General features: G+C 30.9%; 1 protein-coding gene and 3 long non-coding RNA genes across 4 annotated transcripts; all 4 read left to right on the forward strand.

Annotated features, from left to right (window-relative positions):
* The first annotated feature begins 1132 nt into the window (after window positions 1-1132).
* Window positions 1133-2601, forward strand: LOC118482064. The gene is made up of 3 exons (XR_004867023.1): window positions 1133-1464; window positions 2437-2465; window positions 2565-2601. It is a non-coding gene; the product is annotated as an uncharacterized LOC118482064 (long non-coding RNA).
* Window positions 2602-3464: 863 nt separating this feature from the next.
* On the forward strand, window positions 3465-5834 carry LOC118482065. Its single transcript, XR_004867024.1, has 4 exons — window positions 3465-3591; window positions 3687-3884; window positions 4819-4880; window positions 5686-5834. It is a non-coding gene; the product is annotated as an uncharacterized LOC118482065 (long non-coding RNA).
* Window positions 5835-5864: 30 nt separating this feature from the next.
* On the forward strand, window positions 5865-6504 carry LOC118481767. Its single transcript, XM_035977010.1, has 3 exons — window positions 5865-5870; window positions 5935-6214; window positions 6308-6504. The coding sequence occupies exons 1-3, from the start codon at window positions 5865-5867 to the stop codon at window positions 6436-6438; spliced, it is 417 nt and encodes a 138-aa protein (XP_035832903.1). The 3' UTR covers window positions 6439-6504.
* A 1224-nt stretch (window positions 6505-7728) lies between these two features.
* Window positions 7729-8147, forward strand: LOC118482066. Its single transcript, XR_004867025.1, has 3 exons — window positions 7729-7808; window positions 7897-7965; window positions 8061-8147. It is a non-coding gene; the product is annotated as an uncharacterized LOC118482066 (long non-coding RNA).
* The last annotated feature ends 8845 nt before the right edge of the window (window positions 8148-16992 follow it).

The following is a 16992-nucleotide window of genomic DNA, read 5'->3' on the forward strand; positions in this document are numbered from 1 at the left end:
ATATATGGTTTTATTCAACCTAATACACGGGTTTTTTTTTATAAATATATTTACCTTTTTATTACTTAATATATTAAATTAAATTACATTTATTCAACCCGTGTAACACACAGGGTTCTAACCTAGTACTGAATATATGTTATTGTTTTTCATAGTTTCTTTATTTTGTGAGGAATTTGCCCCACCGATTGTATTTTTATGTCAACAGGAAGGGGAAGATTGTTAGGCACGAGATCCTATTCAGATCTGTAAACAGAAAATTGTTTAGATTTCTTATGTATATTTATGATTCATAAGTGGAGTATAACAATGTTACAGTGAACAACATGATTCTTATGTAATGCATTGTAAGTTATAATTCGTTAGTCTAACATAACAATGTAAGTTATAATTCGTTAGTCTAACATCACCACTTTGGTGGGGTGGTAGAGGCTTTGTGCCTCTCGGGGAGGACCACCAGCTAGGGTCCAATATTTCGAGTGGCACGATTCTTTAAGAAAAATATCGATATGTATATTTTTAAAAAAATCGATATGTATATGTAAAATATTTTTTTAATAGGGTACACTCATGCAAACACCAACATAGGCCCCCTTACAAAACTATTCTTATGGTTTAGATTAGTTATTAATCCGTTTGGCATTAGGTTTAGACCTTTAGTGAGCCCAATACCTAATTTCGATAAGACCTAAGGGCACATTTTTTCGAGCTCGAACAGGGTACACAAATTCTCAGGGCCGGCCCTGATCTTGAGTGAAGCTTGACCTATGACTTGACAGATGTCATGCAATTACTCGAAGGAATTAAACTAGTAAAAGATCTGAGTACATCACAATTCTTCTTATTCACGTTTCTCTTAATAAAGACTTGCTTGATGATGTTAAAGCAATCGAATATTAAAGAAAGATATACTTTGAGCTGAAAGAAGACCAGACATAATGATCTATTTATTTTCTGGAGATATGATAATGAGGAAGAGACATTAGCGCATTACATTGGTATCATAGACATTAAGAGTTTGTAATCCTAGTGATCACCAAAAAGCAAAGTTCAAGCTAATAATGTTGGAATCTATTACTTATATTAAAACAAAACAATTTTGGCCATTTGGCATTTGCTTAAACCTCTTTTTGCCACCTGTCAACTAAATATTACACACAATTCTTCTTTGGGCGGCAATCCATCGATTCACTTCCCAATTTTCTCTATGATTGTACCGCCTTTCCAATTGATTGTAACGCTTGGAAAGAGAATTCAACTTTCCATATTTTTGTTCGAATCATCTTCCAAAATATGTTTCAATTCCCATGTTTAATTATCTTTGATCGCAAAAGCCGTAAATCTATAAAACCAGATGACTTCTGGTGTGTCTTCTCATCGATTCTTAGGGCAAACGATTTGTCAATCATATCTGTTTGTTCACAAGGATTTGGCATTCAAACGATCTGTCAACACTTATTGAAGGTACGATTATTTATCACTGGTATGCTTATTTTATATGGTATTTCATCTGTAGCAAATTTTAGGGTTTTTTTAATAGGTTTTTTGATTCAATATTCGATTTCGTGTTGATCTGCTCTGAATATCATAAGTAAGCATATGTTATTGATTATGGATTGATTTGCTCTCAATATTCGATTTTATGTTTTCTTTATGTTGAATTCAGATCTGCAGATTATTACATTTTTATTGGCTTATACTGATCTGAATATCACAGATTTTTGTGTCGCTTATGAGAATTATGAAATTATGATGTTGTATAAATTCTTAGGACTTATTTGTTAATATGTTATTCCTCTGCTCTTAATTTTTAGGTTTACTTAATGTTAAATTAAGATCTGCAGATTATTGAGTCTAAATTGTTAGGGATTTTTCTTTTTTTTGTATAGTAGTTTAACTGAATCTTTTTTAATCGTCGACCTATATATTGATTGAGTTATATTACAACGATGCCAACGATGAACATATTTGTAGAGTAGAAACTAATACATTTATACAAAAACCTTACTTCTAAACATTGCTCATATTGCCTAATGATTGATTGAAAATGTATGCCAACGATGAACATATTTATTGAATCATGTAGGCCTGTATACTTATTATTCATTAAAAAATTGGTGTCTAATACAAAGATGTTACACTATGTTATTTATCAATGATTTGTGGTTAGAAACTAACACATTTATATAGAAACATTAGTTGTACAAATAATTTATATTGCCTTATGAATGATTGGAACTGTAACGGAACATGGTTCATACTGATTACATCATGTAGAAGTATATATTTGTTCTTTATTACTGTTTTGTATATTGTATATATGCACTTACACATTTATAAATGTAACCATGTTTTTTATTATGATGTATCATAAATGTTTAATTTTTCAAATAAAAATCATCTGACGTGCTTTGTTTATGTAACCTCTTATTGTAGGTATTTCGTATGGCTGAAAGTTCATCAAGGTATTTCATTTGTATAATCTCTCTTTTGGTTGCATTTTTTTATTTCTCATGCTAACCTTTACATGTTACACTTGATTAACATCGTAATCTATAAATCAGTTTCAGACTACCCAGTTTTTGTAGGCACATGAATAAGGCAGACGAATTTATTATGGTAAATGACAAATTATTACATAACTTTATTTTTTTTTCTTTATCTGTATATATTAAGTACAGTTTGTTAATATTTTATTGTTAAGATTTTTTCAGTATAAGTATAAATCATTTTGTTTTTTTTTTGTATCAGTGTATTCCAGATGACGCTGCGTGCACACTATGGGGTGTATATAAATGTCCTACGAATGTTGATATAATCACAGAAGATGGCCGACAATTTAATGTTGGATTAAGCGCCTCTAAAGGAAAGATATTCTTTTTTCATGGTTGGTCTAAAGTTGTAGACCATTTACGACTAACCATTGGGTGTTTGGTTCTATTTAATCCTATAGATTATGCTACGTTTAAGTTAACTTCTTTCCTTGATGGGGTTAGTCATAGCACTTTTTGGACGTATCTGCTCCCTCCATCATCTCAATTTTATGTAAGATAACTTATAGCTATATTATTACAATTGTATTGATGTAGTAATTTAATTATATTAAATTTACTGTTTGCTGATTTGGTTTTATCATCCCCACAGGTCATTCCAGAATGTATCCTGCCAAAACACTATGATTATTCGTCAAATGATGTAATATCTACTGTTATTACAGACAACAACACGTTTAACGTTCTCATTAAAACATTTGACGGAAAAGTAGGTTTTTCCGTTGGTATTGACGTAATTGTTAGTCAATTACAGTTGAAGGATGGTTGTTTTATGTTTTTTACAAAATCTTTTGGTAATTTTTTCCATTTAAAAGTTTTTGGGAAAAACGGAGTTGAAATGAAATATTCAGACGTAGAGGTCGATGAGGTAAGTGTCATATTTGTACATAATTTTACACTTTTTACAAGTTAATTTAATTTTTGTTATGCATTTAATTTTCAGGCTGAGGTTGCACCTCTTGATGTTGAAAATGAAAATGATGAAGAAATAAATGGCGGTGTAAAAAAGTTTGTTCGTATGGCTGGTGAAGATCATTTTGTAAGTTTTAAATTAATTTTACATACTGCTAAAAATCAAATGTTATCCATTTTTTACTTAATAACCATTATTCTTTTGTTTTTACAACAATACAGAGGATTCCTGATCCTGTTTCACGCATGGCTAGACTTCATGAAGGTTTAAAAGATTTGACCGTTAGATTTTCGCATCTGGATCCGCCATTGCAGATTACCAACGGTACCAGACGTGAAAGACGTGAAAGAAAAGGCAAGACTGGTTTTTGATATGCTTTGACCTCTTGGAAGAAGTTCATGAAAGCCGCTAGGATTAAGGTCCGTGACCAGGTTCACTTTTCCTTTAATGAAAATGATCAGGTTTTGACTGTTGAGAGGGTTGTACCTTACGTTAGGCGTACCAATTAGTTATAAGACAAATACGGCATGTTTTTTGCCTTTGAATTGTTTTTCGTTTTAACATTGGTGTTGATTTTGAATTTCAAGTTTTTATATTACTTTAATATCTCAACTGTTATTTTAACAACTATATGACATGCGTTTAAACTTTACTCTATGTTTTTTGTAGTTTTTATTCCCACTACATGTATGATGGATCAAATTTGAGCTAGAAACTACTATTAAGGATACAATTAAATAGATATATTCTAATATTAACAATTAACAATTAACAATATTAAGATTAACATATTAAGATTAATATTAACACTAAGACGAAGATTGCTGATTATTTTTTAACAAAAAGCCCTTATTCCCCACGGATTTTGAACGTACATCCAGCATCCACCCGAGTAACATAATTAGTATTAGTTTGGTAAAAGTATAAAAACCTAGAATATTACTACAACAATTTTATTCTTTCATTACAATCCGCTTTAGAAAGCAACCATTAACAGCACATTTACAACTGCTTTATAACTGCTTGCCTTAAACTGCCAATTCAATATAAAACACCTGTAAACGGGTCGAAATCTCCATATTTATAATTAGAGACTTTAAGTATTGAGTCTCAGGTCATTGGTAGACTTGACTAAAAAAGCTTAAAATGGATATGTTAAAAGATATATTCTATTGATTTTATGTTATATAGGACGTTGATTATTAATGTTGCGAACGAGGCAGAAACAAATATATGTTTAGTCTTTGAACTGATATTTAATGTTTGCACTGATTTTTATTGTTTTATGTGTTGGCGAGTTGGTAATTAGCACTTGAACTGATTTAATTTTTTTTTGTTTTCTTTTTTTAATAGTTACATTTCAATTAAAGTTACTGAAGTGGGAGTTTAGAACCTATATTGGATTGCTCGAGCAGGTAAGTGTAATCACATTTTTTTCAGATTAATATCATGTTTACATAGTAGACTACATTGTACTTTAAACATATCCACTGCTTATTATGTTGTACAACATCCAATGTAATCCATCTCAATGTAAACCATCAACTGTTTATGATGTTGTACAACATTGAATGTTGTCGGTTTTCACAATGTATATATACTAAAATGGAGTCAATTATATATTTAGTAATTTTATTCTGGTAACTTTGATTATGCCAATGATTTATTTATATATTAGTATACATACTCATAATCATTAATTTTATTTTTTTTCAAATTTGCGTATATGAAACTTGAAAATGAAATATGATAATGTTATATATATGGTAATGATTGTGAATTTATTTTAACTTAAATGTCAATTTCCGTTCTGATTCAAGATTTTTTTGAATTTTTTTCGAAATTTAAAATGAAAATTGAAATATGGTAATGATTGTAATTTTATTTAAAATAATAGATTGATTGAATAATATACATTGCAATTCAACTAACCATCTCATTGTACAAATTTGTGATTGGTTTATATATTTAAGGGAAAAATATTTACCAAAAATAATATATTAGCATAAATACCAACTTCGAAATACATTTTCATTCACAAATTCCTTTCTTCAGTCTAAGAAACATCATCATTCAATCGTCCAAAATGTATGGCTTTTCTTTGACATTCAATACGTTTTTCATATTGGTTTCTATGTAGTATTTTAAATGTATGTAATTTTTTTTATCTTATTATTATATATGTCCATTCAATTATTTCATTTTTTGCATGCTATGTAGAATGGAACAACCAGCCATCACGTTGCTGAAAAATTTGAATCTCAACCAGGATGACTATACCATCAAAGTTCGCATTGTCAGACTATGGAGTCGAGCAGCCTTCAATGATCCTCGAAAGGTTTATTGCTATGATATGATTTTAATGGACGAAGAGGTAAGTGTACATAAAGTTGTTTATAATGATAGTTCATATACATATTTTTTTCATTGTTTTTTGGATTAATTTGCTGTACTTATTGTATATATTAGGGGACGAAAATTCAATCCTTTGTCTTAGCCAAGACGGCCAGAGAGTATGAACATTTGTTGAAGGAGAAGCAATGTTTGTTCATCCGTAATCCTTCATTAGGCGAGAATCGACAGAAAGTGAAGTATGTCCATATTTCGACGAAAATTAATCTAAACAGCAACGCAATAGTTTCGGTTTGTGATGAACCTGTTGGTACTGAGTGGGGATTCGACTTCTCTCCTTTTAGTTCTGTTGTTGAAGACCCGACTGACGACAATAAGTCCTTTAAAAGTCCAATTGGTATTCTTACTTTTTTGACTTAAATATATAATACCGATATGTTATTTATATGATGTTACAAATAATTTTATGTTAATATTGTTTTATTTGTAGACGTAATTGGTTTTGTCGTTAAGAGTTTTCCTTATGATCTAAAAGAGGATACCAAAGACGGGAAACAAGAAAAGAAGCTAACATTCATGCTTCAGGATTTAGAGTTTGTTAATCCTTTTTTTGTCTACTAACTATATATAACTCAATCACTCATATTCTAATTTTTAACTTATGTTATTTTTTTTCATAGAGGGAAGCAAATATATGTTACTCTTTGGGATACTTATGCTGAACAGATTTTGGATTTTGAAAGGGACAACCAAGATGAAAAAAATGTTGTTGTAATTGTTCAATTTGGAAAATACAGGTTCTGGGGAGGTAATCTCCTAATTTTTCATAAAATATTTATTAACTTACACAATCTTTTGTTAACAAATGTCCATCTAAATTAATTTTAGAATTTTGTGTACACTAATAGGGTTTCTTTATGTTTCAAATCTCTACACTGTCACTCGCGTGTTGATCAACGCTGAAATTGATGACATTTTAACTTTTAAGAAGAGGTATGTTTTAACATCACCATATCCCGACTTTTAGACTGGCTTCACAAATAACGTTCAATTTATTGTTTTGCTAGGTTCCTTTCAAACATTACCCCTGAAACGTCTTCCACCTTTTCTGGGTTGAGTGCATCCAGAATAAAGGATCCTACTGAAGAGTATCTTTCAGATTTTGAGTTCAGTACTATTGGATCTTTAAATCAAATCTCGGAGGTACAAGAAATCTAACTTTTACCATGTTTATTTATTTGACATATCATTAAGACGTAATTTGTAATATCTTTTGTACAGAAAAAGTTTGTAATTATTGTCGGAACTATAAAGAGTTTTGCTTCCGAGGATTCTTGGTTTTACAATGCTTGCAGAAATTGTAATCGAGCGGTCACCACAAAAACAATTTCAAAAGAAAAGCAAGATGGTTCCGATGGTTTTGAAGATATTGTGGTTCTGGAGTGTAAGGACGATGGCTGTAACAGTAAGACTGTTTACTCCGTTCCGAGGTAATATTACTTTACATATCAATTGATATTTTACATGTTTACGAGTTCCCTGAATGTTGTGTAACATATAATTAACGTGTTTCAGGATCAGGGTTCCGATACGGGTTCAGGATTGTACAGGGATTGTGACGCTCACCCTATTTGAGCGTGAGGTGCTTAGGCTGTTGAAGGTTAACGCGACTCAGCTGTTGGATAAGAACCTTGATGTACGTTATATTTTGTTGTTCTGTTTTAAATCTGTCGATTAATATTAGTAACTTTTCATTTCATCGCTTTTTATCAAAATTTTTCTATTTTTTTTTTTTGTATATCACTCGCCAGTTAGCTAACGAAGGGAATTTTCCGCAAGAACTCAATGCTCTACTCAACAGGAAGTTTGCATTCAAGATATCCATCGATTCATTTAACATAAAAAACAAGTCGGATGGTTACTCTGTTTCAAAATTAACAGACAATCGAACTGTTATTGGCGAACTAGATAAAATTTTTGATGTCATTCAGGTACTTGAAAACCTATGCACTGCTGTATTGTTATATTTTATGTAACTCTAACCAATTATATAACTTTTATTATATTACATATTTTCAGCCTGTTGACGAGGAGCGTGTGAATGTTGTTAGCTCTGACATCAAAGCAGCAGATGAGGTCCCCGTTAATGTGTGTAATTTCTATCTGGTTGTTCATTAAAATTCCTTTGAATTTTTTTTTTTTTTTTTTGTCTTTGAATCGTTATTTGTTTTCCCTATTTTAAGGATTCTGTCTCCCGTAGCAAAGCCGATGAGACACCTGTTTCGAATTTTACTAAAGACATGTTTAAAACACCCGATGAAGATGTCAACGGTACCTCAATTCGTGTCCCGGAAAACGAGCTGAAGCGGAATTTGGACAACATCTATGATGATGATGTGATGTCTTCTCAGTCGTCTACAAAACCACGTAAAGCTGGCAAGGAGGTTGTCGATGATGATGGTGTCACAGTGGGATTACTGATTCCCAAGGTTGAGAAGTAGTTTGTGGCAACTAAGAATGTTTTGAACATCTCATTGGTTTTTATTTTTTCATGGAGTGTTTGTTTGTTTTTTCGTAAAACCTATTAATTTGTTCCCGTGTTACAACTTTTGTGTTTTTTATCCTTTGGTCTGGTTGCAATTATATTAATAAGAGATGTTCCTTTTGCATTTTCGTATGTATGTCATTGGTTGTTTTTATAACATTTTCCAAGAATTAATGCTTTGTTATGCTATGGTATACCTTTTTTAAAGCATGTCTTTTCTAAATGAAGGAAACGGCAGAAGTGGAATCCGTTGATTTGTTTTCTGACTTGAAAGAAGATGGTGTTTGGTATTCTATTATCTTTGTTAGCTTTGAATTTGTATGGCATGACAAAGACTTAGACAGATTGATTGTTGTGCTTCTCGACCAACAGGTAACTTCATAACATGTTTACCAAAGTTTCGACTTATAACTTACTTTTAAGTATAATTTATTGAAATTCCTTTTACATGACATTGTTTAGAGGCAGAAGATTGCAGCAATTGTGCCTATAAAGTGTTATAACTTATACCCATTTAGTAAGATGGTTGGTGGTCTATATTCTCTGTCCCAATTCAAAACCGAAAATCTCATGTATCATGAATATCCAAGATATGAAGGCTACATCATTGTCTCAACAAACAAAAAGATCGTATTTAATGAATTCTCAAAACTAACACCATTTTTAGTTGATCATCCTAAAGGTTTTGTTTTGTACCCGTTGACACCATGCATTAAAACATTAGCTCATGACAGAAGACGTGAAAAGTATATTGTTGGTAAGTTAAATTTCTTTTAACCTTGGCGCTAACATGTTATTGTTTAAACTTTAATTATATTAGTTATCTATTAGTTATTATAATATATTTTTTTCATTTATTTGAAAATTTATGTTAATAGTTGTACCTTTTGTAGATGTTGTTGGAAGAATAATATGTGGCGAAAGAGACAAAAAGAAACATATGTTTAGGTTATTCCTACAAGATTTCACGTAAGTCAACTCTTTTGGTGACTACACATTATCTAAAACTTACTATTTAACAATAAATTAAAATCTAACAGAGGACATGTTATTGAAATGGAATTGTATGACATGAGAGGATTGGGATATGTTACAACTCGAATGAATATAGAAAAAAAGTCTATAATATACGTTGCTCGGGTCAAGTTGGTTTACTGCAACACCAGTAAGTTTTTTAGTTTCATTTATTTTGTTTCTTAACAATTAACTTTACACAATTATTTGTTTAAAACTCTATAATATAATTTGCAGGAAACATTTTGAGATCAACGGATTTGACTAAAATCGTTTTTTCTCCTAAAATTCCAGAATCACATCTTATTGGTTTTAATATTCGATCATCTATTCCATGCGATTGTATTGTAAAATGACCCGTTTATTGTTTCATGTTACATGACATTCTTTTACTTATTTATATATATAGTTTTTTACTCTTTCAATGAAATGCTAAAATTCAATGTTATTTGATGTTACGATTTACATGTTTGTTATCTACATCTGATTAGAAATTATGAACTTATTTGATACTATTTCATATTTAGTTTATCGGTCTATCTAATTTGTCTCAAGTATTTGAAATTTTATCCTTTCGTTACTTTAATAAAAAAAAATATCTTTTATGTTTATTAATATAGAAATCTAGATAATAGATTGTAACACCACCATTAGCATTTAATCTAAATATGAAAACTTTTAAAAATTTTCCAGTTTTTTGTAATCATAAAAAATTAGATTGTTAGTTCAATAGTTAACAATTTGGGCCGAGACCTAATTGATTCCTACATATTAAGTTCAGGCCGAGACCAAGCCCAAACAATTTCAGGCCCAAATTTTCCTTTCATAATTGGGTCAGCCACCATAGCCTTTTTTTCGAATTCTAAATTAAACAAACTTCCAGAATACGAAAATTACATATATCCTGCTTTTACATTTTATTTTCACTAATCATCAGAAGATTTACTTTCCACAAGGTATCTTTCTTCTACTTTAACCTTCACAATAACCAAGAAACCCTTTTGATCTTCATCTTCTTCATACAATCTTCATCAACAATTTTGATCGGTAATTTATAAATGTTTGATACATACTTTATTTTTGCTTTAGTTTTTTCAATAACTTTGTTCAGAATTTTGATTTCGACTCTTTTGGGTGTTTCTATATCTTATATGTTATGGAACGAAACTTTTTTTTATACATCATTTGGTTGTTTTGATCTTTTACTTTTGATTGTACTGGAATCTCAAAGCCTTATATACAGTGTTTGTTTTATTTATTTCCATGATGTTTTATGTTAGGTTATTAAGTCGATGAATGTTTATGTATATACCTGATGAATGTTTAGGTATAATGTGGTTTATAATGCTGATGAATGTTTGTTCTATGTCTTGGATGTTATTGAAGGATCTGCTGCTTTTGAGAGTTTTGTGTTCTTAATTTTTTTTAATATTTAAAACAGATATTATTTTCATAGTATGCATGTCTTCATATTGATCTTTAAGATTCTAAAAAAACTGTTCATGAATCTATCTTTTTGTTTTATTATTTTTACAGTTGTGATGTTATTTGGTATTTCATTTGCAGATTTGAAGGTTTGATTCTTAATTATAAGTAAACTTTTTATAAGTTTCTCCTTTAACAAATGGCAGAAACTACATGTTTAAAGTTGAATACCTTTTGTCGAAACTATCTTTTACCTTTAACTTGGATTTTTTGTGTAATGATTAGTATCATGTAGGTAGTATGCACTGTTTTTATTTTAAATCTTATACTTAAATGAATGTTTTCATACTTTTCTGTTTTTGTTGAGTCTTATATTATTGTTTTACGGTCCTTATAGATGTTATCTATAGATCGTTGACTACATTTTATACTATTTTTCTGAATTAATGATGTATTACTTTTTGATATTGATGTTTCATTGTTTGAAACATATTTAGTAAAAAAAATTTCTTTATTTTTGTAGTATATGTATTCAAAAACTGCATCTTTCAATGTAATTATTCTGTTGGTTAAAATTTTGATTTATGTTGGATCTATATGTATATATAATAAAATTTCTAATGCTCGCTATAATTTAACTCTATTTTCAGTTCAGTTGCTGGTTGTGTTCATAATGGGAGACAATTCCGATGATGAGGTTCTTGAAATATCTCGTGATCAGTTCGTTCAGAAAGTAGACGAGGTAAACTACTAATATCTATAGACCCATTTTTGATTAATGGTTATATGGCAGTAATTATATTGCATTTTGTCAATTTTAGGCCTTACGTCAAGATTATGGCTTCTTTTTTTCACATGAAGAACCAAATGACCATCAGGTAATCTTATATTTTTTTAAAAGTATATTTATACAAAAAAATTCATGTGATATTTACCATAACAGTTAATCATTTACATTATTTATCTTAATGTATAATGTTGCATTTTATCAGGATATTTGCATTCCGCAAGAAGATGCCATTACCATGAAGGAGGGAGTTGGAAATACAAGTAAGGGTAAACTACATGACGTTAAATGTACTTCCAAGGGATTTATATGTAAGAATAAATAAATAATATATTTATTTATATATGGCCATTATAATCATTTACATTATATGGATCAAAATATATAACAATCCATTAAATAATTAGTTGGTAATTGTTGATGGGCCTTATTACCATTATTAACTAATTAGGGTTTCCTCCTGGGTGCATATATAAGGAGACTTATTTTGAGGTTCTAGGGTTAGACTCATAACCTAATTACTCATAACATCAAATCGACCTCCATCTCCATAACCGAACTCCCTTATTCGGTTTCTTCATCACCATCATTAGATTGCACCCTAAGGAGGAACCAGACCAAACTGACAACTATGTCAAACACTGTTGCTACATCTCCATCTGGATTCTCTGCTGGCTTGTGCTGATGCAATCAGGTATGTTTTCATGTTTTCCTTCATGTATAAACAGAACTGAACCAACATGTGGTATCAGAGCATATGTTGATTAGTCAGTTCTGTTTTCGTATCCATAATTCTGGGATTGAAACTTGGAAAACGGAATTTTGAAACCTTATGAATCATAACAGCCGGTTTCGAGTCGGCCTTGTCCACTCGAGATCATAGTTTTCGGATAAAAGCTTAATCATATGTTTATTCGAAATTAACTGGTTTATGTTTTAGCCGAAATCTGTTTAGAAAATTATTAATTTTCAGGTTTCGGGTTCCAGAATTTTATGTTTTACTTTTTTAGGGTTCATCACTTGTTCTTAGAAAATTCGAAAATTCTATTATGTTTTGGAATATGATTCGGATTATTAAGTGTTTTTCCTGTTTTTGATCTGTTTTGTCCTCTAAAGATTTCGAAAAACTGTTATTAGATAAACAGATTATGATTTTGAAATATTTGATAAAATTAAATCTTTATTAAAACAGGAAACACTATCATAAAATCCCTTAGATTTCGAATTTTCGGTTATGATATCACAATTAACAGCTGTTGACGAGGTAGCTACTCGCAACCATGAGGTTGCTACTCGCAACCATGAAGTTGTTGCTCGCAACCATGAGGTTGCTACTCGCAACCATGAGGTTGCTGCTCGAGACCATGAGGTTGCGACTCGCAACCATAACGTCATTAGTCGAGACCGTAGTTGCGACTCGCAACCATAACGTCATTAGTCGAGACCGTAGTTGCGACTCGCAACCATAACGTCATTAGTCGAGACCGTAGTTGCGACTCGCAACCATAACATCATTACTCGAAATCGTGGTTGCGACTCGAAATCTCATTATTTTAAGCTGTTTAAATGTGAACTAAAGAAAAAATTTTCCGGGGCCCCGCCCCGAACCCCGGGCGGGGGCACGCTGTCCCCCGCACCCCCAGCGAACTCACCGCGGAGTTCGATCCGCGCTAACGGGTGGTTTGCTATTAAATGATTGGTTTTTGTAATTATTTAGTTAATTAATGAGGATCAAAGAATGATTTACAAAACCAAAATGGCTTAACTTGAATGAGCTTTTGATGTATCACTTCTGGCCAAAGCTGATTTGATGCATCTATTTATTGTTCAAGTATTATAAAAGCTATGTTGAGTATGCATTACAAACGTGAAATGTCTTAATTCTGGCCAAAGCTGATTTAATTCATTTATGTTTAGCATGCTTGACAAGTGCATAACTAAAGTGATTGTCTCATTTCTGGCCAAAGCTGATTTGTCACGATTACTTTGCACACATGCTTAAATGATTACACTTCTGGCCAAAGCTGATTTGTCTTCGTTTAAGTAGAATTTTAAATAAGTCTATTATTTTGATGTTAATAATAGACATATCACAACCTCTTCACACAATGATCCTTATATTAATGATCCTTAATTAATTTTTATGATCATTTCGTCTGTTTTTTTTTAAGTACCCATAATTTTACTCACTATAATTTACTTCTACATATATCTCATCCACTCTAATTCCTAAACCCAAAATGTTTGTTTTATTTAAAGTTTCTATTGGAATTAGCTCTTAAATTAAATCCTTGATTATTTCTTAAGACACGATAATCCTATTGCTCTCTTCTGATAAAGATTATAAAGAAGAAAATTAGAGCATGATGATCAGGACAAATCGAACATGATGTCTCTTATGATAATCAAGAACTCTCTAACATAATGCTATCACTAAAGTTATTCCAGATTAAGATTTTCCTAAGGCTAATCTCTTATATGTGGAATAATCACTAGAACTCCTAAGGTGCATGTCTTCATTTAAAATTATAAATTATAAGGTTAAGTGGTATATGTGAATATATTATAATGTACAATACCATGACCCATAAAGTTAAGGGCTTACGCATGGAAATAAGTACATGTTCCAGTACATTACATACTAAGTTTTCATTTGTACAATTTGATGCATTATAAATCAGCTATAACACTCAAAAGTATCAAAGTATAATGAGTGTGTTGATAAGCAACATATGTACAAAGAAATAAATGTTTGAAACTGGAAAATAAGATGTTATTCACCTTACAACCACTAAAACCTTAAGAGAGGATTGTTCTAAGGTCCATAGACAAATTATAAGTGCTAATCCCAACGTTAAGGTTCTTCAAGGGAAAAATCTCACTGCATTATTATGTCATTAGACTAGGCATAAGCAACGAGACTATCCATTATTCTAAAGAACAGTTGGATAAATTAATTAGATAGTAACTTCCTAATGATATTTAAGTCTGATAATTTTTAATATTCCAATTAACACATGATTAGTTGACTCTAGTTCCATACGTTTCCTTACCAGAACTCGACAAATAACTAACACGAGAGTTAGTGACAAAAATTAAATGTTAAGGCTATAAGAGCCATAATAAGCAGTCTTCAAACAACGCTTTTCGATACCTGATATATTCTGATTAATCAGAATATAGTATCATAATTAAGAAAAGATATGAAGATTGTGAGGTTTGCATAGTCAACATAAAGTCACACTTACTGTAAACTCTCATTTTATTTGTTCTAAATATCTGGATAGAAACATTACTAAGATGAAACTAGATGATGCCTTACTTTTCACAACTTTTGTCATCATGCAAATGAGAATTTGACAAAAGGAAAATGAGACTTATAAATTTCATCCATTAGAACCAAAATTCATGAGAAATCATAACATGGTTAATGAGGATGATTTTTTCATCTAATCTCATTTTAAGTGATTTTAAATCATGACGTTAAAGCCCTAAAATATGACTTGGCTTAAGGAATAAGCATGGGTCCATCATAAGTCATTCATTGACATTCGTGGAACTTATTCCAAATGGAATATTCAGACATATTTCATTTATCATTTGAAAGACTATCAACTTGTATCTAAATTTTGTCGCATATGGCCCACGGTCTTAGAAGAACTCTATTCATATATGTAGTTAATCAGATTTCTATTAAATATGTCCCTAAAGTTTCTTATGATATCTGGACATTAAAGAAATCAAATAAAGTCTAACGTATATGTGATAGGTTCCCACGTCACGTAGCTCATTGAAACTTCTCTTGTAGCATTATAGAGATATTAAAGATCAGTGGGAGCATTAAGTGTCTTAATGATAACTTGCAATAGTTGCAAGAGGTGGGGAGTGAAAATTTTAAATTTACACCTCTTGTACAAGACATCGCTCCATCACGACACTGTTCTATCAAACCTTATCTCCTTAAATCTAATGCTACTCTTACAAAAGTTTCATTGTTGCCTAATTGTGTGCGCACTTAGATTTCTTACCTAAAATAACATAATCCTCAACAAGAGAAACTACAACGACTAACGTCATTAACTTGTTTCTCTATTAGAATTTGTTGGTCATTACATGTTGACCCTAAGCATGCTGAGTTCCTAAAGATTTCTAAGGTCAGTGGGAGCAGTCAAAGTCCTTATAATGACTTGCAAGGAATACAAGAGGCGGGGGGAAGAGTGTCATTAAATTTCACTCCGAATTTAACTCCGATTACACCTCTTGTACACCATACTGCACCAACTCTTATAAACTTAGAATGAAAATGATAGCAACCTAACAAAGAGCTAATCCATAAAACTGAAACTTCTAACAAACCCAATAATCAACTCAGGAGGTCATCTAGGTTTAAAAACATACTAACTTTGATGATTACATAACCTCCCTAATTGAAGTTGAAATGGATTTTGGAAAAGTTTACTGATCTTATCTCTTAAAATTAAGCCATTAGTGTCAATCAATCCTCTGAATGAAATAAAAGTGTTTTCTAGTAAAACTGATTTTATGTGTTCTTATAACGTTTGGGATTTGATTGAATTACCTAAGAGTGTTCATAACTAAATCAAATCCTAATATAAGCGTTAAGACACAAAGAGGCATGATTGGTTGTCAAAGGTTGTACTCAGGAAGAGATAAATTATTAAAGAATCTTTATTACATATCTAACAAAAGATTTCTTTAAGGATCATCACTGTTTTAGTAGCTTATAATAGTTTTAAGCTACATTAGATGAACATTAAAACGATTTTCCCTAACAAATGGCTGGCATATTTACATGTTCATAAAACAACCTGAAAGTTCCAAACTGAAGGTTAAAGAACACTTTATTTGTAAGCCAATAAAATCCATGTATGGGTTAATGCAAACATCATAATATGATGAAAAGCTAACGTAATTATTTTCATCAAGAATCAAGTGGATTAATGTACCTACCTCAAGATGAGTGGGAGCAACTAAGATAAACTTGTCTATATAGATGATATTCTTTTGACAATTATATGTTACATAAGTCAAAGCATTGTTAACACAGACTTTGATATAATAAATCTCAGAGATATCTCTTACGTGATTGATATCATAACATACTGAGATAGACCCAATGGGATATTAGTTCCGTTCCATAAATTTAACCTTAAATGGGTCCTCACACATGTAACAAACAATTTTGCTCTCCTTTAGAGGATAATAGGATAAATGAGATTATTTCCTTATGCTTCATTAATTGGAAGCCTTATGTAAGTTTAAGTCTATACTCGTTTAGATATTACTCACATTGCAACACACTAGATATGTCTAGATTAATGTGTAGCATCTAATTGAGTATTACAATATCTTTAAAAGAAACGAGAGACTACAATTTAAAGAA

Source organism: Helianthus annuus, chromosome 9, assembly GCF_002127325.2.
Source record: "Helianthus annuus cultivar XRQ/B chromosome 9, HanXRQr2.0-SUNRISE, whole genome shotgun sequence".
Lineage (NCBI taxonomy): Eukaryota > Viridiplantae > Streptophyta > Magnoliopsida > Asterales > Asteraceae > Helianthus > Helianthus annuus.